The 26,692-nt window shown below is 39.0% G+C and overlaps 2 protein-coding genes across 5 annotated transcripts; both read left to right on the top strand.

The window, feature by feature from the left end:
- Positions 1-862: 862 nt before the first annotated feature.
- On the top strand, positions 863-3,010 carry LOC120453992 (calcyphosin-like protein). Of its 3 annotated transcripts, none has more exons than XM_039638948.2 (6): positions 863-1,003; positions 1,871-2,019; positions 2,114-2,233; positions 2,297-2,354; positions 2,501-2,713; positions 2,770-3,010. In XM_039638948.2, exons 1-6 carry the CDS (start codon positions 995-997, stop codon positions 2,869-2,871), a joined length of 651 nt encoding a protein of 216 aa, XP_039494882.1. In that variant the 5' UTR covers positions 863-994; the 3' UTR covers positions 2,872-3,010. The 3 variants fall into 3 exon arrangements, with proteins under 3 accessions (XP_039494882.1, XP_039494883.1, XP_039494881.1); XM_039638949.2 differs by having other exon boundaries at positions 980-1,000; XM_039638947.2 differs by lacking the exon at positions 863-1,003 and having other exon boundaries at positions 1,785-2,019.
- Positions 3,011-10,472: 7,462 nt separating this feature from the next.
- Positions 10,473-17,057, top strand: LOC120454028. Of its 2 annotated transcripts, none has more exons than XM_039639018.2 (7): positions 10,473-10,946; positions 11,704-11,921; positions 15,363-15,516; positions 15,575-15,783; positions 15,845-15,978; positions 16,104-16,359; positions 16,585-17,057. In XM_039639018.2, exons 2-7 carry the CDS (start codon positions 11,876-11,878, stop codon positions 16,686-16,688), a joined length of 903 nt encoding a protein of 300 aa, XP_039494952.1. In that variant the 5' UTR covers positions 10,473-10,946; positions 11,704-11,875; the 3' UTR covers positions 16,689-17,057. The 2 variants fall into 2 exon arrangements, with proteins under 2 accessions (XP_039494952.1, XP_039494953.1); XM_039639019.2 differs by having other exon boundaries at positions 10,483-10,598.
- Positions 17,058-26,692: the final 9,635 nt, after the last annotated feature.

The raw sequence follows: 26,692 nt of genomic DNA, 5'->3' as shown, positions 1-26,692 counted from the left end.
AATTAATAACTCAACTTTTAACTCAAAGGCACAACATTATTAAACCCTGATCTTTTTGAAGGCCAGTAATCGAAGCCAATGCTTGTTTAACTTTGACCTTTCTGTTTTGGTTGCCCTGCAACTCCAATTAAATCAAACCAAATAAATGGCAAACTCGTGGACACTTTGAATTGCATACTTTCAGGTGCACTCGTTTTTTTATCTAGATCAATTTTACAGGCCACATTGACTGCGTTTGAATATTTGTTTTCTGTCGGCTCGTGTTGGCTGAAAGTAAACATTTGGCCAGGGCAGTCACGAAATTGGTATGTAGGCAATGGGAACTAGCCACTTTTTAATTGAAATAAAATGTTTAGAGGACCAGATATATTCCACTAGCAGTGTTGGCAATCTGTAGCCCAATAGAGATAACCGAAATCTCGATGCACTTTTATACATTTCTAATATATTAGTTATACATATGTATGCATATAATAGGCACACATGTTAAATTATTAGAAAACATTCATTTTTGTTCAACATAATTATATTTTAAATATATTTATAATTTGTTATTTTGAAATAAAGCTGCCATCACTGGCAAAAGCGAGCGAGTTATTAGGCGGATGAGTCAGGTGAGCTGGCAATTCAGTGGGTTTTCTGTCTGAGGCGAACTGTCTGCTCCACATGAGCGTAAATGCTTTTTAGTAACTAGTTTTCCCTCGCCACAAAAGCCGGCAAAGCTCATATTTCATTTCCACTCGTTCCACGGCGCTCCCGATATCAGTGCCTCTCACTCTGGCTCCCCATCTCCGTATCTGGCCATCTCGTTCTTTACGAGCGACTGGCTGTTTATTCATTGCCGCCGCTTTATTTTTCGCTTTCAGTTTGCATTTCAAAGCCGCCAGAGTAACAAGTATCTTGCAGTTATCCATTCAGTTGGGCGCCTATAAAAAACAAGCCACCATCAAATTTTGTTTAAAACTAGTGAAAAGGTCTATTCACGAATAAAAACATGGAGGAGGTATGTTGGGGTTGGCTTTTTTACTCTCGCATTTCCTTTCTATTTGAGGGGCTAAGCTCTTGGTCGGCGACCTTCACCTTGGGTTCCAATCTGGAAGAGTGCGCAAGGGCTTTCTACGAAATTAAAAATCTGCACCACTTTCGTTACACCTCTTCAGCTGATTATACACTCCCCTTGCCTAGTGACGAAATTCTCTTAATTGAAGGCAAGTCGCTTTAAAAGTGTGACGAAACATTTGTAGAGCGTCTTGAGAAAAATCAGCTGAGGCGAAGCGAATGATTCACTGCGGTTCAAGGGATCTTTTGTTTTTATATTGCTTGTGTTTGCACAGTGGCTTTAATTACTTGAACCATAAATGGATATTTTTGTTAGTCACTTTTTAAATGTTTTCGCGTTAATTAAAGTACTTGGAATAGTCATAAGAGTTGTTAAGAAAATAATTAGACACAATGGCTTTGATTCACACAAATTTATTTGCCTTGGCTGAGATAAAAATACACAGTGAAATAATTTAGATATCGAAGTATGTAAAAGAATCATAAAATAAGGTCGGAATAAAATGCGTTAATTAATTGTTGTTTCAGATATTTTAAATTTGTTTTCGTTCAAGTATTGCTACCTTTTACTCCTATATTGCCACTACATACCACTTATTACTCATGGGTAATTTTTCGTAATTATACGCCTACATTAGAAAGTAAAAGAGAAGAGTATTCAGTGCCACAGGTGTTCAAGTTTACAGGAATCGAAATCAATCAATGAAAATTTTGGTAACGAAAGTAGGCATTGTGAAAACTCTCTGATAACTACTTCAAATTTAATTAAACGTGTACATACATATAAATTCTAAAAATGCCTAAATCAAAGTCCCCGAACGGCGACCTCTACACCCTGGAGGCCAACCTGGCGAGTCAAGCGCTCCGGGAACTGACAGATGGCGAGGACAAGGACCCCATCACCAAGCTGCGATTGCTGTGCCTCAGCCGCGGAGCAACAGGCATTCTGGGGCTGGGCAGGTATGATTGCCTTATTGCATTTTAACGACATTTCAATCGGACCTGCGATGGATTATGCAATAGTAACAGTTTAACTTTCGATTATTCATGGCAGGGCCTTCCGGGCGATGGACGACGATGGTAGCAAGGCTCTAGACGAGGTGGAGTTCATCACCGGCATTAGGGACACCGGACTGGATGTATCGGAGGAGGAGATCAAGCAGATGTTCGCCACGTGAGTGACAGCACTTCCTTTAACTATATGAGATTCAGAAATATTAAATTTCCCTCTCTTTAGATTCGATGAGGATGGTAGTGGATCGATCAACATGACCGAGTTCCTGCTTAAATTAAGGGTAAGATGCAGAAATATAACTTATATTTGTATATGCCAACGGATACAATTCAATCGTCATGTATTCATCTTGCTTTCATAAACTAATTACATAAGTCAGTTCTTATCTATCATTTAATTACTTATGGAAATATACCCTGTCCGCAGCCCCCCATGCCCCAGAGCCGATTGAATATTATTGACCAGGCCTTCAACAAAATGGATCGCGATGATGATGGAGTAATTACCATTCAAGATCTTAAGAATGTGTATTCTGTAAAAGAACATCCCAAGTATCAGACCGGAGAGAAGTCCGAGGATGAAATTCTTACCGACTTTTTGCACAACTTTGAGGGAGGTAGAGGTAACCTGGATGGAAAGGTGAGTCTTAAGGATTGTTTCTGCATAAACACAACTTAAAATATCATGTACCTCAGATAACACGTGAGGAGTTTGTCAACTACTATGCCACCATTAGTGCCTCAATTGACAACGATATGTACTTCGATCTGATGATGCGACGGGCCTACGTCATGTAAATAATGCACAAATCTCACCAAAACTCCAGCACTCGACTGTAATCTCAATCACTTTACTTGCCTAGAATTTAGTCCCGCTCATGTCCTATTTATACACCATTGAGAAAATAAATAAAACGTCTGGTTGCAATTAAATAAATCTCAATGTGAACTCCATGTGGGCAAAGTTCCAATTGCAAAGAAATGAAGTATATCTGCTCATAATTCGAATTTGAAATACTTGACGGAGTTTTGGGATTCAATGGATTTACGGTTTTCAGAACTTAACATTCGTTAGCTGTGAGCATGTGAAGTGTTTGTCAAATATGCAGAATAACAAGTTACAAGTTTTCTCTAAACATTTGTTCGTAGTTTACTTGGATTTAAAGCCCGGCTGGGTGGATACACAGAGAAAAAAATTTTTTGAATATGTTCTTATTACAGGAATATACAAGTCTAAGATATTAATGTTACAATAGAAAGGAATGCTGTGGAGCCAGACATTCAAAATTAATGTAGCGTATTTCAAACCACCTGAAAGCGGTCCTAAGCCCCTAGTAATTTGGCGATAAGATCTCTTATGCTTGATAAACCTTTTTTTTCTTAGTGTCCCGACGCATGCCTCTGTGTGGGCGTGGCTTATAATCAAAGCAGAGCGCCGAAGACGGCAATCACAGCCCCGAACAGGGAGTCAAGCCCAAAATGCTTGCCAGACTCGGCAAATTGTTTGGAATTGTCAGCAGCAGCGAACTGATGTCCTCCGCATCGGTGTTTGGCTGTATGGGTGATGGTGGGTGTTTGTGCGAGTGTGTTTGCGTGTGTGTGTGTGTGTGCGCTGACTGGTTGGCATTTATCACACAGCCAGGACCGGCAGCCTAAATGTATGCTTTAAATTATGCAGACACCAGCTGAGTTTGTCGCCGCATGCAACTGTGTGCGGGCATCCGTGTGGGTGTTTCTGCGAGTGTATTTGTTTGTGCGTGGCAAGTTTGGGCACTGATTGCAAGCAACTCATACAAAATTTTAATTGCCAATGTTGAAATTACGCACTGGTACAAAGAACGAGAGAGAGTCAGACTTCCGCAGAAGATGTGTGAGAAAACCCTGGGAAACAGACTTGCCTAACAAGCCGGGCACTGAAAAATATTAGGAATAGCTTAAAATTTGTGGTGAACTGGTATAGCAAATTGGGATAACAATGTAGGCAGCCAGTACCTTTAACCTATTTTCTATTTAAGTCCTTATAGGTGTTTTAACAAATTAGAGTATTATAAACATATCAATAAACATCAATATAACTTGGCAAAACTTAATGTTATTTAATATGAACACGTAACGCTAAAATGCTTTTAATATGTTTATATGTTTACTCAAAAGCTTAACTGTATTTTCTAACAGTGCATATGCAATTGTGCAGTACTATCTGCGTTTCTGCTGTGTGTAAATCACACACTCGCAACTTTATCGTATCATTTCATTAAATTTTATTTACAGCCTGGCAACTGTCGTTGGGTAGTTTCTCCTATTCGGCAAGTTTTTGGCCAACGACAATTGAGAATTTGTGGCAGTTTTCAGTTGCCGGAAACTTCCTGTCGAAGCCCCAAATGGCTCAGCTAATCAAACAATTTTCAATTGCCATTTTTCTTTAGGCGTGTTGTCGGGTTCACTAACTCAACCACATATCAGCAGAATTCATTGCCATTTGCATTTCTTGGTAGATATGTTCGATTTTTGGCTTTCGGAAGAAAAATGTATTCTACTGATTTCTTAAGAGTCGAATTATAAGAAAGCACAATAGTTATAAATGCTTAAGTATGTTTCGACAGTTACGATTATCTTTTAAGTTGTAATTCATTTTTTTTTGCGCCTTTAAGAAGTATTTAAATTCATCTTTCGATGTCATACATATTATAAAATCAAAAACTTGACCGAAACTGGTAGACTGCCATGGACAGTCGAATGGCGAACTTCTCAACAGCAGCGACTAATGCATTATTTAAATCTAGTTAGCACTTGGCCATTTGCCGTTGATTGAAAAGGAGGAAGGCAAAAGGTGAAAGGACAACACTGACCGGCAAAGAGGGGATCGCACAAATGGAAGAGCAGCACATGAAAATAATAATAATAAAAGGCAGCCGCGGGCCAACAGTCCTTGGGACATCATTGACGGAGTATTGAATACATTTCATTGCATGCGGAATACGGAATGGTAAGGATGGCATTGGAGAATGAAGAACGGAGAAAGGATAATGGAGCAGGAGTGAGCCAGCAGAATGGTAAATGGCGAGAGTGTATCCTTCTGCGGTAGGCATCGAAGTGACGAAACTGCAAAATATTTCAGTCACGTTTTAAATGTAAAAATCTCAATCACGTGCTCGAAATGCGCGCATTCACAATATGCACAAGCAACGAATACAACCAACAAATAAAAGTCCAAGCCGACTGTTACACTGAAAAATAAAGGATTTTTAAAATAAAAGTTTAGTTTTGATTTTACACATTACTATTTTTCAGATTACAGAAAACAAGTTATATTTCGTCTACCATTTAATAGTTTTGACCATAAAATCTATGCCTACGTTAAGGGATACGTTTTTCTCTCTCTGTCGTCGGGCGAAACATGAAAATCCTGGGCTCTTGGCCAACTGCAAATCGAAAGGAAGCTGTAGCTCGAAATGCGGCAAAAGCCCTTAACAGGTACTTGTTGTATCGATGATTTAATGTCGCCATTGGCGGGATTGCAGGCCAGCTGAGATGAGTTTCGGCGGTTGGATCTAATGATGTTATTGTTGCTGCTGCACCTGCACCTGCATCATTTGTGGCTGCTCAAATTGCATAATGTATTCAAAAAGCTTAACTAACTGTGCGCATCGCTGATTGAAATATTGAAATCAAGTGGCATTTACAGCTGCCCAAGCACAAGCAGCGAATGCAATACGTAGTATATATGTAATGTATGTAATATGTGGACGCGGATATGTTTACCTGTGGACAGCACACAATTCGCAGCAATTTCCGTTTCCTTTTCACGCCGCTCGTATGATTTTCACACCGCTCTAGCTTGATTGATTGAAACGTTCGCTGTTCAACACCAGATTGAAATGCCCTTTCTGGGAATCATTGTCTACATTTCGCTGTACAATTTTCATGCATAATGAAATTGTTATTTTCATTTAAAATACTATATCAACCTTTCAATGTATTTAAATATATTTAAATGTATTTATAATCGAGAGGGTATTTATGATTTTTTTATTAAGTGCCTTGAATTTGCAAACTTCTTGACATGTTGTTTAATTTTTTTTGCTGCCATTTTAAACCATGATTTTTATTTTTTAATAAAAGTGCACTTGTTAAGTTTTTCTAAAGGAGCGATGGGACTGTGATGTAACGCTCGTTTAATTGGAGGCTATTGATACCTCAAAAGAGCTCTTGGGAATATTTAACTTAATTCGCCAATGATTGATTGTTTTACAAATGTTTGTGGATCGCATGGTAATAACGATTTATAATTTGCAATTAATAAAAAAAGCTACTTCCCAGTCTTTAAATATATGTAGTAATATAAAGTATTTAATGTAAAGTGAAGAGAGGTCCATTAAACGAATGCAGTTTCTATTAAATCTGCACACTTATGAAGCAATACAAAAAATAAATTAATGGACATTTTAGTGTAGAGTGTATACTTGCTGTTTGTTGTGTATATCAAACAATAAATTCTGATGATGATGCTAAGTACCTGTGAAATATTTAGATTTTTTGCCCCTTAAGTTTTTATTGCCATGATACTGAAATGAATTGATATTATCAAAACAAAAATATATTACATTAAATGGAATTTTTTTGAGCGGATAGAGTACACATTTCATTGTGTTTTTATGCAATTAAGTGCTTGGCTTCAGGTTCAATCACCTTGTTTATAATCTGACGAATTGAGAGTTTTTCAGCTGCGGTTCTCCACTCAATAAATTTTCATTGGCAGCGACTAATATCCCTGGGTCGAGTCGAAAAGCATTTTGTTGGGGGACATGGCTAACAAGCAAATGGCAAACGCTAATTTTAGCCATGGTCCGGCATCAGCACTTTCGAATTTGGTTTAGCGAAATCCAGTTGTTTGCATTTATGGCAGCCCGGCTGAAATGAACATGCAAATGACCGTTTTATTACGGACATTTTATTATTGTGCCAAAAAGTACCATTAAATACGTCAGTTCGCTTTCGATATGCGAATGTGCGTAAGTCCCGTTGCGGCTTTGTGCTCAACCATTTAAAAGGCCAAAAAATATATATATTTTGCGAACATGACAGCAGCAACAAAAAATCAATTTGTAAATGTTTTTAGAGTGCAGGCGGGACGGAAATGGGGAAACTTTGACATTCCGCACAACTTTGGCAGCTGCCGTTGTTGCCGTGGCAATTGCTGTTGCATATTTTCCGATATGGCCGGAAAATGAAACGAAACACGATGCAATGCTATGCGTTGCGTTGCGTTGCGTTGCGCTGCGACGCACGGAAAAGCTGCCAAGTGACCCCATTGGCAGCTGCAGTGCCCGTTTTGTAATTAGCGCTCGATTCGACGACTCCGAGGGGAGTTTCCTGACCTCAATTACTTTGTCACCATTTCAATTTGCAATTTCTGCCATTAACTAGTTACACTCGATGCAATTAAACTTGCACTTTTCCAGGTGCCTTGCAGCCAGAAGAAAAGCGCACTCTTTCCCGAACCAATGACGGCGCTTTCCCCACCCACAAAATGTTGTTTCCCAGTGAAAGTTGCCACATACATACATATACATATACATATATATGGCGTAAACAGCCAGCGAATCGCACAGATACGAATACAAAACCCTTCGCCGTCCAGCTGCATGTGCGTTCCATTGGAATAATTTGAAATTGGAAAAAAGAGATTCTCCTCTTTTTGCCATCTTCTCGTCGAGTTAATTGCAAATTGGATGAAATTGTAATTTTACACTTCATTTGATTCAATTCATGGCTGATTGACAATTTAGTTTTTCATTAAGGTAACTGTATAAAAATTCATAACAACACTGCTACATAAAATGTTTGTCTTAGTAATAATGCTATTTTTAAAGCAAATATTTGTACAAACAACAAACATAACTTTCAGAATAACAAGAAAATAAGAAATGTTGTATTATATATTTTTCAACATAGTATAACACATTATATTGTAGATCAATATATTGATAATATCAATATATTTTCGAGGTAATTTCGCTCACTACACTGTACCGCATTCAGCGAGAAGCTTTCCTGGGATGAACCAAGAAATTGCGGCCAAAAATGACGGCTCCTTGATTGCAGGCATCTTGCAGCGGTTGAGGAGGAAAGTGTGTCAATCTGAAGGAGTTCTGGGGAAGGAAAGTGGTCCACACTTTATAGGTCGTTCCAGTGGAAAACAACTTTTTAGAAAGGGGCAGCCCTAAGCATGCAAAAAGCTAGGCCTCGACATGCAAATATTGATCAACTTTGGTAACATCAAATGTTACAACATATGTCAAACATTTGGTTACACCCATAAATGATTGGCATTGACAAATGAAGTTAATACAATCAAATTATTAGATCAAATTAGTATTGAGCACAAAATAAATATTTTTAACTTTCTGACAAGTAAAATATACAAAAAACTAACTTGCAATATATATCGCTGATTAAGTAACTTATTCCACACTGCTATGACCAATTTAAAGGAATCACACAAACAATTTATTTCAGAGCTCTGAGGTTGGTATATTCAACCAACAACCTTTGCATACGAATATGCAAGCAGTAGATAAAAGTCTGCAGTTTTTGCGGGTTTTTCAGAATAATTCTAGCTTGCTCCCTGCATATTTGAGCATATCTTATTAATTATTGAGGCCCTTTGGGGCGGACAAGTTTTTGAGGCGAGTGTAACGCATACGTAGTGTGGTAACACGTTATAAACAAAAGTCATAAAGCAAACTTAAAGTTATGAATTTTTAAAATTTCTGATTTATTTGCAGAAAAACTTTTTTATCCCACCATCGTGCAGACGGATCTCCATCCTGACGCGTGAGTGTGTGTGTGTCAGTGCGGCAGCTTCTGCATTTTTTGGCAAGTTTTTGTGCATACCTTTTTCTATTCTTTTTTTCTGTTGCTTGGCACAAAGTTTGAGTTGTCACGTGACTTGCAAGCGGAGATGAGCGAAATTCGCATAAAATAAATAGTTGGCAGATGAAGGCAGGTGGCTTGCGAGTAAACCGGATCCGGAAACGGCATTTACAGCAAAAGAAAGTGTCGCATATGCTCAGGCGCACGTTGCTTTTGTTTTAATATTCATATTCGGGCATCAGAAATTATTCGTTAGAATTAAGTTACACGACAAAAAGGGGAAGGTGTTCCAACTAGCTAGGAAGCGAGCTTAAAAGGGACAGCGAGCAAAATGCTTTGAATTTAAAATCTGCAATTTTCTGTTGATTGCCGCACCCAGCAGACTGCAGTTTTATAGTAACATACAGCAGCAACAATAGCAACAACCTCAAAGTGTTGGCGGTTGGCAAAGGGAAAAGAAGCAGCAGCAGCAGCAGCAGCAGTAGAATCAGCAGCATCAGAAGCAAAAGCAAAAGCAGCAGTAGAAGCAGCAGCAGCAACATCATCACAACTTTTGCGTAAAATTCCAGTCATGTGTCCCTAACAAATCCCTGCATTATTCATGAAATGATAAGATGACTTTGTGCTGCCGTCGTCGTCATTCGCTCTAGAATCCCGCCCACACCAGCAGGCGAACAACCGCCATCACACCCACGTACCACCCCCCTCGCTGGTGGCACAGCCCCCCATGCACGTAATATTTTTACATGCAGCTGCAACACGGACTTTTCCTTGGGTCTGCTCCGTTTGTTGTCTGCATTTAACTACCAGGGATATCCGTTAACTATAAAACACGCACTATCAAAAGCAACAACAAATACAAAGGGTGTTCTTGATTTTAAAGCAAACTTTTTGAGGTGCCCGCAGTATTAACCCGCCCGTAAAAATATGATAATAAGCGGCTATAATTAAGTGCAGAAGGATTTTCGAAGTACCAGTGATCACAAAGAGATTATAAAATGTTTAGCTAGAATTAATGGATTTTTTTTAACTTTGATGCAATGTTTTTAAAGTAGTCTATAATGAATAAATATTTAGATAATATATTTTCCGAATATGAAGTATTTAAAAACATTAAGAAATTGTTTTACATAAGAGCTGTAAGTCCTTCATATAAAATAATTAATAAATGCTATGTTTAGGCCTGTTAAAAGTAACATTAATGCTGTTAAGGATAACATCCTTCTTGCAGAAGCCAACAGACAGGGCGACAAAGCTACAAAATCTCACCGCCTCTCTTTGATTCGCTCTTTGGGCTCTACTCTCGTGGCCCCATGGGACCCATTACAGGCTCAGCTGTCGTGTAACCGAGCATCGGGATGCTCCCGAGGACCTTTCAGATGCTGAGCGCACCGTGTTACACGACTGCCGGTCACGAAGTCCTTCAAAGGCGGCAACGCCGACTGCGCAGCCGACAGCGGTGGCATCCGTGAAGTTCAACTCACGAATCCGAGTCGCAGCTTCAGTCAGCTCGTAAGCCTGAAGCCGCGCGGAGATACTTTCCACAGGAGTCCTCCATCGCCGACCGAATCGAGTTCAATAAAAAAAAAAGAACAAAAACCTCACAAACACAGGGAGAATATTAACTCAAATAAAGAAAATCGCAATTCGTTAGTGCGTTAGTAAAGTTCGTTAACTTTAAGCCAAAATATAGCTATACGTCAACACTCCTGCCGAAAGGTCAATTAACCCAAGCGTGCAGTAAATATTAACCCAAAAGTCCAAGCGAAACCAAGCTGCCGAGTGAAAAGAAAAGGGCAGAAGTTCCGAAAGTACTCTTGAACCCTGCTAAACAACAACGAAACAAGTTTAAATTGCACTGGACTGGGAACTTCCGTTTCCGTTGAGTGCTTCAATTTCAATTTCAGTTTAAAGTTAACTCCGACCAAACCCAAATTGACAAGAACAACCGAGCCAAAAATAAAGTGAACATAAACCAAGAAACCTAAAGAAAAAAGGTACTGGAGCAGGGGTCACAAGCGAAAGGGGGCGTGGTCGTGGCAGGTGGACGGCTTATTCAAATATTAAACACATGGATTCGTTTGAATTTGGCATTTAAATTATTTAAGTTGACAAACGCACACACACAGTCGCACACGAGAAGTACAACAAAACAGGATGCCAGGGCGTCTGCCACGCCCACACGTCCTTGTTTTCTCTGTTTTTTCCTTCTTTCCCTTTTAAGCCAGTTCGTACACAGAGAAGTAGAGTGTTCATGTGATTCGTTGATGACAACATACCAACTTATCTTACTAAGACATTGAGATAACAAATTTCGATGGCACACGCATTCCCCGACCTTTTTTCATGAGACTAATAAAAACTGGTTTCTATTTTAGTTTACTTCCTGTGTTTTGTTTTTATTATTATAGAAATCAAAATTTGAATTATAAACACTAAATGTATACTTGACAAATACTACTTAAATGACCATTTTTATTTTTTCCGTGTATATCCTGTCTCCAGCTCCTTGGACTTGGTTACTTTTTTCCGAAATGCTGTAACGTTTGTTATTTATTTATAACGACACTGACAGAGCGTATCCTTTGAACTTTTCTGCATGAGTTTGTCGCTGAGTTTATTTATTTATATTCTCTTGTTCCGTTTCTCCATCTCGATGTGGGTTTCGAGTCCTTCTTTTGTACGTCTCCTTTTGACACAGTGTTCAATTAATTGAGCTACTCGTTTGACCTCCACTTGCTTGTTCGATTCTAGTTTTTTGGGGCGTTCTTTCCGACTCCAAACACTCGATACAAAGGGACACTTGGAGATAGGACGGGGAGATAAACTGCATAAATCAACGCCACTGCAAAAGCCAATAGCAACAATAACTGGAAACAATTAATTTTATTCAAATAAGAGCAACAATACGGACGACGACAAAAACATGGATTACGGCTGGCTGATGTTTCTGTTCATCGCACTTTTAATTGGTAAGTTTTTGTGGCCCTTCTCCGCTCGAAACGGAGGAAATTAATATTATTTTTTTATGGAATTCGGCGATTGAGATTTGGTTGCAGTGCATTTCGTGCAGTATTTGTTTGGTTAATGAAGCGCTGGCGGGGATTTGGAGGCAACGGTGCGTATGCGTGATGTGACCGAAAACAATCGCCCTTGTCGTTTATTGTGAATCGGTTTGTTATTATTTTAATTGTTATTGGTGTTTACCGAGAACACCGACCGCAGATCAATATTGGCAAAGTTTTTGCCTCCGGTTGTTTTAATGACTTTTGCCATAATTTCAACCGTTGCCGCAGTTTCAGTGGCTGCTGCACTTGCCCCGCTTACCATTCCGATTCCCTTTTGGCATTCGGTAATTTCTGCTGCCTCAACTTTTGCTGAAGCAGCAGCAGCAGCAGCACATCTTGAGTGCAGTTTAAACTTAAATTGTATTTTTGAAATGCTCGCAATTAGGCAAACTGCCAAAGGCAGCCGCCCGCCGCATTTTCCCGCTTTTCCACGACTTGTTATTCCCTCCTGCACTCGAATTGCCAATGGCAATGGGGCAATTAATTTGGAGCGCATTAAATGAGCTGGCTCAGTCTGCTTTTTACTCTCCTCTTCGAGAACTAGAAATTGTATTCCATCATGTGTGCGAGAGCGCTGGAAAAGTTCAACGGCTAAAGCGGGTTTTCACTTTTTCTTTTTAACCTACTAAATTGCAATTGGTTAGAGTTCTGGCATGCTTGATAATAACAAAAAATAATGTTTAAAATTGGCTTGTATCAGAAAGGAGATTCTATACCTATCAAATAAAGAATGGTTAAATGAGTGCGGTATATTGTGGTTATTTTCGCAAATGTATATGATATGTCTATAAACTCTTTAGCTTCAATATAATCCCAAACCAATTTTTCAATTTACGGCGTTTTTTAATTTTCAATTTATTACCATTTAAGTATATTGCTATTTTAAATGTAGTATTGGAGTTTCTGACCTACTGGCAGTGGATAGATTAAGTGCATATTCCCTGAGAATTTTTTCACTGGGTCTGGTCTGGTACATATTCCACACTCACCTCGGAATACTTTCATGCAGGAAATTCATGCTATCCAGGACACGCACACAAAGGCTTTGACCACAAAGAGAGCCGGAGAAAGGATTTGCAGGAAAAGTTCTGCTGTAGAGTTGTAGCTTTTCAATTTCTGTGGACGCTTCTATATTAAGAGTGTTTGCCGGCAACAACAATTTGGCCAGCCGGCCAGCCTAATGGAATTAAATATTGTCCATTGTGTGACGTCCAATTTACGATGTCGCCTTGGGTAACCGCAAAGCAACTACAACAAATTACAAATGGCTGGGACCTATTTATTTACTTTTGAAATCTGTTGGTCTCTTCAGTCATATGGCACCCAATTAATTTGCGGATTTATATGCAACTAAAATAGGAAAAAAACACTGTGCCTGTTTGCGAGACGCTTATAGATTCTTTTTCTCCACTTTGTGGCTTATATGGCGCAAGCAAATAAAATGAATATATAATTGTGCTGACCACAAAAGACCATCAAACTTTAAAGAAATTTGTACACAGTTGAGTTCAAGATTATGATTCCATCAACTTCTCAGTAGATCAACTTACTGTCAGCTTTCCAGTTAAATCCTCAAGAAATCAACAAAATACAATGAAACATCGACCAATTCATTTAATTAGCATTTAAGTAGTTATTAGTTATAAGAAAAGTTATGCGATTTTCTTCTCTACGATTTCTATACTTCATTATGTGAAGCTGTTGAATGTGGGTTGTTAGAAAGAAAGTCTTCTGCACTAAGCCACATAGAATTATTATAAAGAAAACATGGCACCGCAAAAATGTTTGCCTAAATGTCTCAACTCGGCATATCCAAATGAATTTATCACCAAACTTATACGGCGATGGTCCCAAAAATGCATGTGTACATTTGGGAAAATGTGTGTGCGGATTTCAGTGGGTTAGCTTTGGGTTAAACGTACGAGTACGTAAATGTGTGAGTGCCTTTTCTCGAATGAAATGTGCAGGTTAATTAACAGCAAACTTTTCATGTGCGGAGGTGTAAATATATGTGTGTTGGTATCTCTGTCCCAGCTTAACCCTCTCCTTCCTTTGCGTTTTAGTGGAGACCAACACAGTGGCAATGGAATTGTTTTGCCCCCGGATGGCTCAAAGTTTTTACTAGTTTCCGTTGATTTAAAAGCGTAATGAATTCTAACAATTTGCCACATTTAATCACAGCTATCTCAAATAAATGTGAATAAAATATTTATTTGTGTAATTTTGCGACATTTTTTGCCTTTATGTTAATTTGCATATGTGCAGAATGCCAAAAAGCTTTAGTGGTTAGTGTACAAGGTGTATGTTTTTAAATCGTCAATAAAGCATTAGTAAAATTTAACTACCTTAAGCGATTTTAATGGTGCTAGCAAAATTAATAAACTGTGTTAACTGTGTAAGTAACTGTGTTACTTTAGTTAAAAAAGTATTTTTAGCCGGAATCACGTAGTCACCTTAGATATCACATTTTTAATTACAAATCCCCATGAGATCCCTATGAAAGCCAAGTAATGTCCATATAAGGGATTTCCAACTGCTGAATATCCGTCATGTCCTGCTGCCAAATTCCTTTTACTTTGCACTTTATTTATACTTTATTTATTTTTCTCGAGCAAAAGTCGAGTCATTTGACATTTGAATTGTCCACATTTCTTATCAATTTCTGGACCAGCCACCCACGGGTTGTTTATTGGGTCGGTGGTCAGCCATGTCAGGATCTACCTACTGATTGTAACTCCATATGGCTGATACATATGGCCCCACATCCAATGCTTTTTTCTTGTCCTTACGTATGTAGGTAGCCCTCTGCCTAACTAACTGTTTTGCATATTCGTTTCAAGAAATTTGAAATTTATTCGATGTCTCGTGTGCTCGAACTTGGACACAAGGCACCAGCCGTTTCCCCCTAGTTTGCCCATTTTCGAATTTCCCAGGTCAGTCACCTGGGCAAATTAAAAATTACGCATACTAAACCTACCGCTGAACATGTCCCTGGTTTTTGGTCACCAAAATTGTGCCACTGGCCTGTGGGCCTTGCTATCCAACAAATCGAGGATGGCAGATTTCCATGAACTCATCCCATACATAAAGCACATGTGCCACGCCCTACGGTTCGATTACAGGAAATTGCCATAGGGCCCTGTTTTCTAACAATATTTCACTGTTAGTATGGTGCTGCTGGCATTTTCAGTTTGCTATACGTAAATTGGACATGTTGGTTAACGAGTTCGTGGGGGAAAGAAATATCTCTCAATGGTCTAATGCTCAAAAAGGGAATACAAATGAATTTCTATCCAAAATAAAATACAATATAGGATTTTAAAAATTGGTTTTCATGCGTTTCAGACTTTCCAATCGCATGTGCTCTGTTTGTGACGGATATCAGTGTGCCCGAGATCGTAGATTTTCGGGACAATGTGACCTTGTCTTGCAGCTACGATATGCGAGGTCACACTCTAAACTCGGTCAAATGGTACAAAGACCACGAGGAGTTTTTCAGGTAACAACTTCAAGTTATACTAAAAGCTAAGTTCTCAACGGCTTAATATTCTGATTAGATATTCCCCTTTGACGAGTCCGATTTACATGACTTTCGAAGTGCCAGGTTTACAAGTGCTGGAAGGGAAATACGTGTGCAACGAATCGAGTTGCCGACTGGATTTGAGTTTACAAGGTGCCAAGTCAACCGGACTCTATAAGTGCGAAGTTAGCGGCGATGCGCCCCACTTTAAGCTCGCGGATAAGGCGGACAACATGACTGTTGCAGGTGAGCTTTCCACTATAGTAATGTGATCTAATTCAGTAAATAATGTTTTTAAATATTATAGCACTGCCTCAAAACGACCCGCTTATCGAAAGCTTCAACTCCATGTATCGCATGGAGGAATACCTCAAAGCCACTTGCATATCGGACTTTTCCAGTCTGCCCACACGACTCACCTGGTACATAAATGGCGAGCAGGTTTGTTGCCTTCTTTAAACTAAAACAAAAATTATATACTTAAAACTACTTAAACTACTACTTAAAGCTTTTAGTTTAGTTAATGTTTGTATTTAACTTATTTGTTTATTTGTACTCTTTTTTAGCCGCTGTTAGGAGAACTGTATCCCACAACGGACACAAGTTTAGCAGCCCATGATTATGTACTGAGGCGACAACGGCTTCAGGTGCAATTCTTTTTGCAGGGGCAGCGCTTTTTCCAGGCCGGAAAAATCCTAGAGCTCAAATGCGTGGCGGAAATTGAAAATTATCCGGAGTTGAGGCGCGAGAAGACTCTCAGTGCGTCACTATCGCAGTACGACAATTTCAACAATCAAATGCCGCTGAGGCATGCGAATGCAAGTGAGTTGGTCTTGATTATCCATCTGTTCCTTACTTTCATCAAGTTAAAACCATATCCTTTAACTTTTATAATAAGATGAATGCAATGTATATAAGTCGCCTTAAATGTATTAATGAATGGATGTATTTGGCTTGCAATATAGACTTCAAATTATATTGAACCGATGCCATAATATTTCTTTTGGCTTATTTTCCAATGTCTTCTCTTCGTTTCCTTAATTAAAGACTCTGGCTCGGCACAAAGGAGCATCCTGTGTGGCAGGACGTCACTAATTTCCGCATTTCTGGCGGCAATTCTACTAATTCACTGTTTGCGACGCCCTTCATGAACACTCTCATTCATAAGAGAATCGAAATTGGCGGAAGAACTCAACTCTCCGGACTCGGATTCGAAATCGCCTCGTATGGCAACTTTGTCAACTATATCATCACGTTAGTTAGTCTGTCAGTTAGTCACCTAGTTAGTTAGTTAGGGTAACACACAAAGGTAAGACCGCGAATTAGTAAATAGGAAAAGCTTTTGGGTCGATAAATGTAAATAAAATTGAGGGAGTGAAACGTTAAAGGTTATGAATGCTCAAGGAAAAATATTGAACATAGACATGTTTTAAATTAATATTTAAGTATGTTCCTTAAATTATTTCGTATGAACAAAGTTCGAATTAAATATTACAAAAAAATGAAAGTAGCTACTTACTTTTATATAATTGTTCTTAATAAGTATGAGAATAAACGAATTTTATTATGATAATGCTTCCATTTCAGTTTTTAAATGAAACATAAGGAATCGGTTCTAATTACATTTTATACACATTTTTTGACTTTGACTATATTATATATATTTCTTCTTTGTTATTAATTTAAAATAGGGGTTTTTTTGTAATTCGGCATGTTAAAAGTGCGTTTTTTGGGAGAAACCATATTTCTTTTCAATGAAAGTCATGTTTTCCATGTAAATGAATATAATCGTCGGTTGGGTCATGAGCGACTGAATAAAACAAAACTGCAAATTTAAACAAACAAAAACTGCCAGAAAAAATTGATTTACCTGCCTGACACTGATACTAGCAAAAATAAGTCACTCTCCAGCAAACCAATCGAATTTCCAATATTTGTATATAAGCGTAATTTTTCCGATTGTTGTTTGGCAATTGATTTCCATACGTAGTGCACATAAAACATTTTTCGAGCAAATATATCCCTGCACACCCCACGGCAAGTGCAATGGGTAAATTAAAAAAAAAAAAACACATATGAAACACCATAAAAAATAAGCGAACTCATAAAAAAAATATAATGGAATAAAATGCGATTTTATCGGTGAGAAACGAGAATGCAGATGCTGTAAAAATCATTATAATTAAGTCTAGCGTAAATATGCTGTAAATACAATTTTAAACATTAAAAACAGAGAATAAACAACTATAAATCATGTCACTAAGCCAGACTCAGTCATATACGTATGTATATAAAGCTATTTGCTATATATCTCAGCATGTAGTTACTAAGGTCGACATACAAAATGACATACAAAAAGAGCAGAGACACATAGATAATAATTTTAAACAAAAACGCAATACACATTTCATTTAGCTGAGCAACTACAAATAGACACTATCAATTATCCTCTGGGTCAAAGCCCTCTAAAAATGATCTGGCGACAGACGGCCAACTAAAAAATACAAAATACAAATATAAAGCATATTGTATTGTGGTATGGTAAAATGAATGGAAACCTGGAGGTATCTGACATCACGTTTTGTTCATAAGTATGTCCAATTAAAATAAAACTCAGAGTGTGTGATGGAAAAACATACTAAATATAAAAAATAAATGTATAAATTAATTTACTTACTCAATCGCACATCTTTCGGTTGTAAAGAGTAAAAATCACACACGAGAAAATAAAAATAAACGAGAGCAAATAATGATAATGTATATAAAAGCATTTACTTTAGTTTTTCATTTCGGCGACTGGCCATTAAATTGTGTAAAATATTTCCAAAGGCAAGCTGCAATGCATTTGTTTTTTTGTTTCCTTGCTGTTCATGAAAAATTCAAATAAATAAGATAAATAAATAATTCAATTTATGGATTTCAATGCGTTTATTCAGAGTTCGAACCGCTAATCTGTATTATAACAGACAGGTTGGTGTTCGAGTTCACTATGCCAGTTTTAATTAAAAGTTAGAGATTGGGGGAAAAAATAGGCTTCGCAGATAAACAATGAATTAAAGGTTTCAGTTTTTTGAAAAAGTTTAAAGAACATCTGTGATATTTAAGCACCTTGAAGAATTTTGAATCATTTTAAATTAAGTTTTCAACGGCTTTCTTGACAACTTAACCTTCTTAAAAGACTTCAAACGGGTCTCAGAGTCACTGGATGATTTAAAAGAAATTATTATTATATAACCCTAACAATTTCGGGCTCTTGGCAATGACGAAATGTACTCGTTTAATTTGAAATAATAACTTGTTTAACTACGCAAATTTGCACAATTTATTATGCTAATGAGGCGCGGCCCAAAAAGGCTACGGGTGCGGCTCCTGAAAACCGAAAGTCAAAAGACGAGCGAGGGCTTAAACAATAAAAAGGGTTAAATAATTAATTTCAATGCTGCTGCAATTAGTTGCCACTAAATGTTGCATGAGTTCTGTCTGTAAGAAGACACAGCGAACGAAGTGCCAAGACGAAAAGGGCCGAAAAAGAGGAAAATGCGAAATATAAGAGTGAGAGATGTACAAGAAGCAAAGGGGACAAAGGACAAGGGCCAGGACCTCTTAATGAGCCCGGGCCTGAGTCTGGGAGCTAATCAAATTAGCTGGCCCATGGACTTTTGATCAAAAATGCCAAAACTTTTCACATTTACGCTTCATTTTGCGCGACCATCGGCCACATGGCGTATGCGTAATTTATGTGTTTTTAATTAGCCCGCCGGGTCCATCTGTCTGCTGCGAAAACATGCATGACTTATGACACATAGCTGTCATATTCACGATCCGGAAAGTATACTTAATTGAAATTAATTTTGAATTATCCTCGCCCCTACTATTTTTGTGATTTGCCGACAGTCAGTCGGCTCGGAATTTCAAACATTTTCAATTACAAACGGAAAGAGGCGCTTGCTTATCAAGTGGAAGGTCTTGAGCTGCGTCTAACTTACCGAAAATAAAGTGAAGTGAATTTTTCGCGCTTTGGCATTTGCCAAAGTTTTTACTCCAGCCTCTTGAGTGTCCTTTTTGAGCTTTTTTTCGCCTCCGCTCCTTGCTGCAATCGTCGCCTGTTTGCGTTTCATTAAAATCCATTAAAATGCTGCAAATCAAATTAAAAGTTTCAACTTCGGTCTGTCAGTTGGCATCGTTGTCAGACCATCATCATCAGCCGTTTACGGATCTTCCTCTTCATTTGCATGCGCTACATTTTCAACTGACAATTGCAAATCCTTCGTCCTTGTTGCTCTGCAGAAATTACTTTTTAATTTCTTCGCTAATTCGCTGAATTTGTGTTCGGCCGAAGGGCGGAAAGGCAGTGAAGTCTGTCGTCCATTGTTTATTAATTACATGTGGCATGCGGCTGATCGTGGTCGTGGATGAAAGCCATCAATAAACAAATATCGAAACGAATCTGTTATGACCCGTTGACCTATTGAGCACTACGTGACCCACAATGGCTCATTTGTATTTTGTATGTGGCCCGAATGGCAACCTCATCGTCCGCCTGCCACGCATACCAAGCAGTTGTTGATGTTGACACAAACGCTGTCAGCTCCGAGTTGCTTATTCCCAAATTGATATGCAAACAGCACAGGCTGGCTGAAAAGCTCAAATGGCTGAAACGGCTGAAAGGCCGACAGGGCACAGAACGCGGGGACAAGGTCGGAAGTTGGCCTCCTAGCCACCTAAATGCTCTTGTCAGTGCAGAGATTTCAATTTTGATTCGGGTCTCGCCCTGTATGGGATAATCAAAATTGGTAAATATTATAAGCAAAATGGGAGACAGTTCGGAGAATGGCTAATATTGAAATAGATCTTTAGTCGGATTTCACTTGATAACTGATTTGGTATTTTATGAAAAAATTTTATTTTTAAATAATTATTACAGCTCCGAAAATAAAACTATTTTGGTTATCTAATTATAATATTATAAAATACACGAAATTATTTGTTTTAATAACAATTCATTTCGGTTTAAGTAATTTTTGTTCAGTCAGCGCGCAATGTAGGTATAAAAAACAAATGGGCTAATCAATGATACAATCAAGCCAGGCTTTTCATCGAGTTCAAGGACATAATGTTCCACCCCCTAAAAGCAGGCAACAGAAAATGGCTTGTAAAACGGCCTGTAAGACAACAATTGAAAGGAATTACCTCCTAAACCGAGTACAAAGCACACACGCACTCGGATTGCAAAAAGCACATACAAATGTATGCAAAATGTTTTTTTTGGCAAAGAGGGCAGCACACGACTACTTAAGGCTCTAACCTCGAAAAGGGAGAGAATTTTGAAAGGGAAGTGCTGGAATTTCGGAATGGGAACGCCGGCGGCAAAACGTAAACTCTTCAATAATTGAACGTGTAGTCATGAGGAAGCGATAAAATCGAATTGCTTCCTTAATGTGTGAAATTGATACAGGAAACAATTTTCCACATTGTTATGGCTCGCACATGGTGCAAACGAAAAGCAAAGGCATTGGCATTGGCATTGGCACTTTCACATCGTAGTATCTTCATCGGTGACATAGGCCAACAGCCATCAGCTGAAGCCCCTCGGTCGAGATTACTCTACATCTGCACTTAGAAAGTAATTCCCCTTTGAACTAGGAACATTTTTGGTAATCTGAACAATTGAAAAAACTGCTGAAAAAACTGTGTATTGCGTACATGATGTTTAATTAAAACAATACAATTATATATATATAATAGAGTTTTAAATTTCTTTTCACTCAATCGACAAAATCAAGGTTTAGTAGTGGTACTTATAGGTGTCTTCTAATAATTTAAAAAATATAGATTGCTTGGTATTTTGTCAAGTGCACAGCGCGAGTTCAATCCAAGTGATTCTGGGCACACAAGGGGACTCAAAGCCGGGCTAAATATTGTATTTCAAGGATCTCGTCTATTGTACATCACCCTTCATTGGTGGTTCGTATTCGCTTCTTTCCCATCCTGTTGCGGTCCACGGTCCATCAGTGCCTGCAAATATGCTTTTGAATTGGTTTACGGCCATTGGAGCGCGCACATTAGAGGAGCAGGAGAGCCAGGACCCAGGGATCTGGGAGTCGGGATCCGTTTCATATACCTCCCCGATTGCATGACCACCAACGCCGCTCCTTGATGCTTCGCCGTTCTCGGCGAGCTTTTGCTAATGGCGTGGCTAACACGATTTGCGGTTGGAACAGCCACTGAAAATCAGCACCAAAAGTGCAGTGGGCAAAAATAATCAATTTCATTAGGAGCCTATTTCAGACGGAAAACGTTAATCATGTGGCACTTTCTAAGTGTTTCGGTTTCAGTTTATTTGTATATATATTAACATATATATACATTAACATATTTTCCTAAGTGTAGACAAAGACCGTGATTTTCAATTGCGGTGGATGGCGAGTGCGGGGAAGAATCCTCGCCGCTTCTTGTGAAGCGGCGCCAGCCGATGAAAATGATGAGCCAAATGCAATGCCTGATCAAACATTCCGATTGGTTGGATGCCACGCAATGTCCTGGACATCCTGGCCTGAAACCAAAAGGTTCAGTCCGGTTCAGTTCAGTAGCCGCTGTCTCTAATACGCGTCAATTGCGAGCGGCGTGCAAGTTGAGAATATTAACAGCGCGTACAACTACGGCAACAGCGGCAGTAACAACAACCTGGCTAAAAACATTGTTAACTCGCTGAGAGCCGTGTGCCGTTTACATAGCTCGCTGCACTGCGGAGGGTCCTGGGAATTCCCACGGAGAGACGGAAAGTAAGGGACTCAGGACTCAGGATGGGGGGCCAAGGATGGCAAGACGACGCGACGTTGCGCGACAATTTTCCGCTTGAATTACGCTCCCGGTTCATGCTTCGTTTGTACAACCCGCGAGGGGAGGGAAATGGGGGGGTGAAGGAAAGTGGGCGATGGGTGGCAGGTGAAAATCGCTAAAGAACAGGCGGATGTCAGGGAAAAAATAAATAAGCGGTAGCAAATTTCCATCTTTGCCAGGCCAAAGCGAAAGCCACTCCTGAGGGAGGATGTCCTGGATCACGCACCATACGCTTAACTAAAATAACCACCTGAAACCTTCAGTGTATTAGCCAAATCAAAAATAGAATTTGGCAATCCATTAGAAACACTACCATGTCTAAAAAACAGTAAAAACATTGATACAGTTTTTAATATTTAATATGTTCCTAAACAAAGAGCTAAATTTATTAAAAATATATTTAAGTGACATTTTATTATTTCTGAATTATGTATAAGTCCATTTTTAAATAATCTTAAAAGCGATTTTTCATTCAGTGTAGTGTAGCAGGTGCGGCAGGACTCGCGACAATCGACGGTTGCTTCCTTGGCTCCTGCTGCCTGGACCTCCAGGACCTCCGGTCCCTCCTCCAATAACACAGATCCCTCCGCTTGCCCTGCCTCCCCTCGCCTGCTTTACACTAATTCTCCCCAGAGATAAGCCCTATGCAAATCATGAAAAACTATAAAAACTCATGTGCGGCCAAGCGCGGTGAAAAGCGAGAGGGGAAAGGCATGGTGGGCGTGGTCACAGGAATCTGGTTTCAGACAACCGGGACGTTGAGAATGAGCCATGGAAATAATATCAGGAAAATAAAAATGTGCAAAAGAGCGGAAAATAATTCAACTAAACAATGTACACGTATTTACATAAATGGATGAAGCCGCTATATTCAATTACCCAGCTTAAAGGAGTTGACATGGAGGGGGAAACAATAGCGAGAAAATGTTTTGGCTCAAGGTGAACGCGATAAGCGGATACTTTAGAATTACAATTTACTGGCCAATTGGCTTTCAGAGAGGGGTTAACAATAAAATGCGTGGGAAAACGTTCTGAAACGTTCTTGTTCATAGTTTATAATTGACAATGCTTTTCGTACATATGGTTTTAAAAATGTAAAAGTAAATGACTTTGAAGAAAACTATGAACCTTGAACTAATTCCTTTAACGGCATATTAATAAGCTGCTTAAATAGCCAACGCTTTATACTTGCAAATAATGTTTAACGATATACCTATACTAATACATAAGGCTTAATGAAACTTTAATAAAATAATATACAAAAAACTGCCTGTTTGCTAAAAGTATTGTGCGACACTTGCGGCCTTGAGAACATTTGCCATTTGACTATTAAATTGGCAATTTTATAGGACGAATCCGTTGGCCTGGAAGATCTTCGGCATCAGCACGCACAAAGACAATAGCAATGGCCAACGTAATGCGCGCATATAAAATGACGGCAAACATTTGGGAATGTATTGGGACTATAAAGATTTTACACAAGACCAAGAAACGAAAATCGAAATCTAATAAAAATTTCCATTTTTCTATGCGCAGTTAACTTTATGCGACACTTGTTTGTGTGCGTGTGCAAAGTGTTAAGTGCACACGCACACACTCTCACCCAACAACACTCACACATCGGACAACAGGCGAAAGGGCAAACTTTTGTTTCTCAGTTGCAAAACGCCTCGCCTTTTCATTCCCACCCCCTCATTTCCCAGCGATCCGCTTTTCGCAGATATCCTCCCCTCATTTCATAAAATCGCAGTAGGCACGCACCACCGCCAAAATGTGGGGCACAGTGGCTCGGATGGGGAAACTTCTTTAAGGATAATCGTGATTTAAGGTACGGTCTTCAGAAGCAATGGATATCACACTTTTGATAACAAAATTATAATAATTACGTTAAAATCACCTTCAGTTACTTCTAATGGGGTATTATTTAGGCTTAGTAACCACTATTATTAGGTTGAGTCAGTCAAGGTAGTTTTTAATTATTTAAGAACTTTTAATGTCTCAAGCGTTAAAGGAAACCCCCGTTTCTTGTTAGTGGAAATGTTTCGAGTCAATATATTCTATCATTTATTTAAGGGCTTTCTGGATTTTACAATCACTGTGCCGTTTTTTACAGTAAAACGCTTACGGCTTACGCACACATATAGCCGGACAATTTAAATATATGTATATGTGTTGGCATAGATATATATTTCCTTTATCTTGGGTAAACTTTTAAACTTTTTTAAAATGCCGCGCCAAAGCCGAAATGAAAGAATGCCAGACACACTTCACAAGCTTTTGTTTTTAGAACCAGGGGCGGCGGGAAAATGGCTGCGGAAAAGGGTGGCCCGATAAAGGGGCGGGGCAGCAGCCCATTTTTCCCGTTGAAAGCCATTTTGCACGCCGGCAAGCATTATTTGGTAAAGAATATGCCCAGAGCAATGCACATAGATCCAGCTAAAAAGCGGCAGATTCTGGAGGGGAATATTGTTAGCGAGGGGGGTCGGGTTGGGAAGGGGAAGGGAGGGGAGGGGAGGTGGAAGTGGAAGTGCTGCTGTGGCTGTGTGCGAAAAAGTATGTGCAAACTTTCGTAATTTATGTCATACGAAGTGTTAACCGCATGATGGCTGCACGCCGGATTGGATTTACATTGCCAAAGCTCGAGCAGCCGAAACTTCACCGGCTACGGCGACGACAACTCCGACTCGGGCTCCTACTCCGGAATACAGACCATGGTCTACGGCCAAAGCCATGTCCTGCTCCGGAAGTAGAACTTTCTTTTCGCACCCTAAGTGGGTATGATAGACTGCAAAGTCGGAAGGTACTTTATACGTCATTAATGAGTCCATATCATTTTCTTAGCCTAAGTAAATATTCTCGTTTGATTAAAGTAAATGTATGTATTAAAGCCTTTCTTATATTATTCTTATTTTAAATATAAATCATTTATTGAAAAAATCAAAAAAATCCAAACCTTTTTTGTGATTAACGATTATGCAGAAATTGTATATAGTTCATCTAGGAAAAACTTACAAAAATAAATGTAGATCAATTTAAATTAAATAATACTAGTGGCTGTATAGGCTTAGTGAGGTTATTATGTAAGTTTTTAAATTATACTTTTGACCAATCCAGCACAACAATGTTACATGCTGAAGCTTAACTAGTAGTCATTTGGGTAATTAAGTATATTATTATGCGATTTTTATAGGGAATTTAAAATATTCGTTTCCATTCCCTGCATGCTTCGCTTCATGCTGCAAGTTACAACTTTTCATTGGCGATAACTTGAGTTGCAGGGAAGCTTCTGCGGCTTGGCTTTGTGTGGCCGCCTAATTGTTTTCAATTTAATGACCAGGCAGGAGATCAAATTAAATTTGTGTCCCGAGAACTGGTCACGTTTTAAAGGGCCTACCACGCCCCACTTGACCCTCCTCATGATTCGGCGCCTAATGAAAGCTGGTTCAGTAAATAAATAAATGTCCATTTAGTTGCGCCCTTTTTGTGTATTTTATTTAACTTTTTGGTGGAATTCCCTTTCTACCGGCCGCAGCCTGTTCTTAGCCTTTTTTTTTGTATTTTTTTTGTTTTTGCGGTCCTCGGGCAAAGGAACTTCTTTATTTTAGACCCATGGGCGGTCCGTTTACGAATTTGTATCTCATTTTCCATCGAGTGTCTGTGATTAATTGCCCTTCAATTTTTCGAAAATTATTTAAAAAAAAAGACAGATACCACACAACAAAACCGGATGAAAGGCAGAAAGGAAGCCGACCCCAATGCGCCGGTATCTGTATCTGTATCTGTATCCAATAACATTTGAATGGGCAAAGTTTTTTGCACGAGCATGAAGTTGGCAATTTGTAATTTTCCTGCTTCTCCGTTTGGCGGGTGGCTGGCGGTGTAATAAAAAAGGGACTTTATGCCAAATTTAATTAGGCGCAAAGCGAGCAGACCAAAAAGACAGAGTGAAAAACGAGCGGATGACTTCGATTTGAAATGTTGCCAAAAGAGCGCAAATTATTTTCGGGGCTCGTCTTTGAAAAGGGTTGACTTTCGACTCGCTGCTCATTCATTTTTATTTTATTTCCCCTTTTTTTTCGCTGGCCGGCAATTTAAAAATGTTTAAAGAGCTCATGAATCAAAGTCTGTGAGCTAATATCCAGCCGTCCATGCCAGTTCGTTCGGTAGCCTTTTATTATTCTCTCAATATTTCATGACAGCTCCGGCAAATTGCTCATACGTCATGTGGGCGGCATGAATAAGGTAACGCGGTGCCTGCAATTTGCCGTTAATAAGTTGAACAATTCCGAGTGCGATTTCTGGCTTGATTTCTGGT

Source organism: Drosophila santomea, chromosome 3R (genome assembly GCF_016746245.2).
Source record: "Drosophila santomea strain STO CAGO 1482 chromosome 3R, Prin_Dsan_1.1, whole genome shotgun sequence".
In the NCBI taxonomy this organism is placed as follows: domain Eukaryota; kingdom Metazoa; phylum Arthropoda; class Insecta; order Diptera; family Drosophilidae; genus Drosophila; species Drosophila santomea.
The sequence above is the reverse complement of the archived record's forward strand: the minus strand, read 5'-3'. Positions and strand labels throughout refer to the sequence as shown.

Excerpts from the sequence above, each read along its gene's own strand:
- LOC120453992 (XM_039638947.2), top strand. The coding sequence starts at position 1,856 with ATGCCTAAATCAAAGTCCCCGAACGGCGACCTCTACACCCTGGAGGCC. Across the intron at positions 2,020-2,113 it reads GGCATTCTGGGGCTGGGCAG|GGCCTTCCGGGCGATGGACG; the intron begins GTATGATTGCCT and ends TATTCATGGCAG. Across the intron at positions 2,355-2,500 it reads AGTTCCTGCTTAAATTAAGG|CCCCCCATGCCCCAGAGCCG; the intron begins GTAAGATGCAGA and ends CCCTGTCCGCAG.
- LOC120454028 (XM_039639018.2), top strand. The coding sequence starts at position 11,876 with ATGGATTACGGCTGGCTGATGTTTCTGTTCATCGCACTTTTAATTG. Across the intron at positions 11,922-15,362 it reads GTTCATCGCACTTTTAATTG|ACTTTCCAATCGCATGTGCT; the intron begins GTAAGTTTTTGT and ends CATGCGTTTCAG. Across the intron at positions 15,784-15,844 it reads GGACAACATGACTGTTGCAG|CACTGCCTCAAAACGACCCG; the intron begins GTGAGCTTTCCA and ends TAAATATTATAG.